At 48.3% G+C, this 1,687-nt stretch overlaps 1 protein-coding gene across 1 annotated transcript in view; it reads left to right on the forward strand.

Moving 5' to 3' along the window:
- The window catches only part of BRD2 (bromodomain containing 2), a 16,023-nt gene that overhangs the window by 10,456 nt on the left and 3,880 nt on the right, over positions 1 to 1,687 (forward strand). Inside the window, exon 5 of the mRNA XM_008636333.2 lies at positions 862 to 1,230. Coding sequence (XP_008634555.2) covers positions 862 to 1,230 — 369 coding nt within the window. The remainder of the gene's footprint in view (positions 1 to 861; positions 1,231 to 1,687) is intronic.

Raw genomic sequence — 1,687 nt, forward strand, 5'->3', positions numbered from 1 at the left:
GGGGGGATAGGAGTGGGGTTTGTAGTTCTGGGATGGAATTCCGGGTGGGAATGTGGGGTGGGAGTGGGATTTGGGGGGTAGGATTGGGATTCGGGATGTTGGGATGAAATTCTGGATTTTGGGATGGGATTCTGGCTGTTGGGATTGGAGTTCTGGATTCTGGATTTTGGGATTGCGACTGTTGGGATTGGGATTCTGGACTTTGGGATGGGATTCCGGCCGTTGGGATTGGAGTTCTGGATTTTGGGATGGGGTTTCTGAGTGCTGGGATGGGATTCCGGCCTCTGGGATGAAGATGGAGATTTTGGGATGAGATTCAGGCCATTGGGATCGGGATTCTGGATATGTTGGGATTGGAGTTCTGGATTTTGGGATGGGATTTCTGAGTGCTGGGAGGGGGTTCAGGCCCCTGGGATTGGGATTCTGGATTTTGGGATGAGATTCAGGCCCCTGGGATCGGGATTCTGGATTTTGGGATGGGATTCAGGCCATTATGATCGGGATTCTGGACTTTGAGGTGGGATTCCAGCAGTTGGGATTGGGATTCTGGATTTTGAGGTGGGATTCCAGCAGTTGGGATTGGGATTCTGGATTTTGGGATGGGATTCAGGCCATTACGATCGGGATTCTGGATTTTGGGATGGGATTCAGGCCATTACGATCGGGATTCTGGATTTTAGGACCCCATTCCTCCTCCTCCTCCATTTCGGGATTTCACCCCCCTCCAAAACCTCCCCCATCCCCAAACTCCCCGACAGGAAATCCCCACCTCCCCTCTCCCTTTTCCCACCATCCAACCCTCCGTTCCCAACCTCAAATCCCATTTTTTTTTTTCTTCTCCCCCCTTTCCCCTCATCCCAGAAAAAGGGCGTGAAGCGGAAAGCCGACACCACCACTCCCACCACCACGGCCATCATCGCCACCAGCGGCGAATCCTCTCCCTCCATCCCCGAAAATCCCAAAGCCGCCAAAATCCCGGCGCGGCGCGAGAGCGGCCGCCCCCTCAAACCCCCCCGCAAGGATCTGCCCGATTCCCAACAGCACCAAACTTCCAAGAAAGGGAAACTCTCGGAGCAGCTGAAATATTGCAACGGGATCCTCAAGGAGCTGCTGTCCAAGAAGCACGCGGCCTACGCCTGGCCCTTCTACAAACCCGTGGACGCCTCGGCGCTGGGGCTGCACGACTACCACGAGATCATCAAGCACCCCATGGATCTCAGCACCATCAAGGTGAGCGGCGGGAATTTCTTGGGGAATTTTTTGGGAATTTTTTGGGGATTTTTTTGGAATTTTTAGGATTTTTTTTGGATTTTTTGGGGGTTTTTTTCTGGAGCTTTTTAGGATTCGGTTCGTTGAATTCGCCCAGGTTTTTTGTGGGATTTCCTCAGATTTTTTTGGGAAGTTTCTGGGGATTTTTTTAAACTTCTAGGATTTTTTTTTTAAATTTTTTTGGATTTTTTTTGGAATTTTTTTGGGATTTTTTTGGGATTTTTGTTGGAATTTTTTACGGGTTTTTTCTGGAATTTTTAGGATTTCTTTCATGGAATTTTCCCAGGTTTTTTCCAGAATTTCCTCAGATTTTTTTGGAATTTCCACAGAATTTGTTTGAATTTTCTGGGAATTTTTTGGGAATTTTTAGGGTTTTTTTAGCATTGTTTTTAATTTTTGGAGCTTTTCCTGGATTTTT

This window comes from Corvus brachyrhynchos, unplaced genomic scaffold (genome assembly GCF_000691975.1).
Source record: "Corvus brachyrhynchos isolate BGI_N302 unplaced genomic scaffold, ASM69197v1 scaffold556, whole genome shotgun sequence".
NCBI classification, from domain to species: domain Eukaryota; kingdom Metazoa; phylum Chordata; class Aves; order Passeriformes; family Corvidae; genus Corvus; species Corvus brachyrhynchos.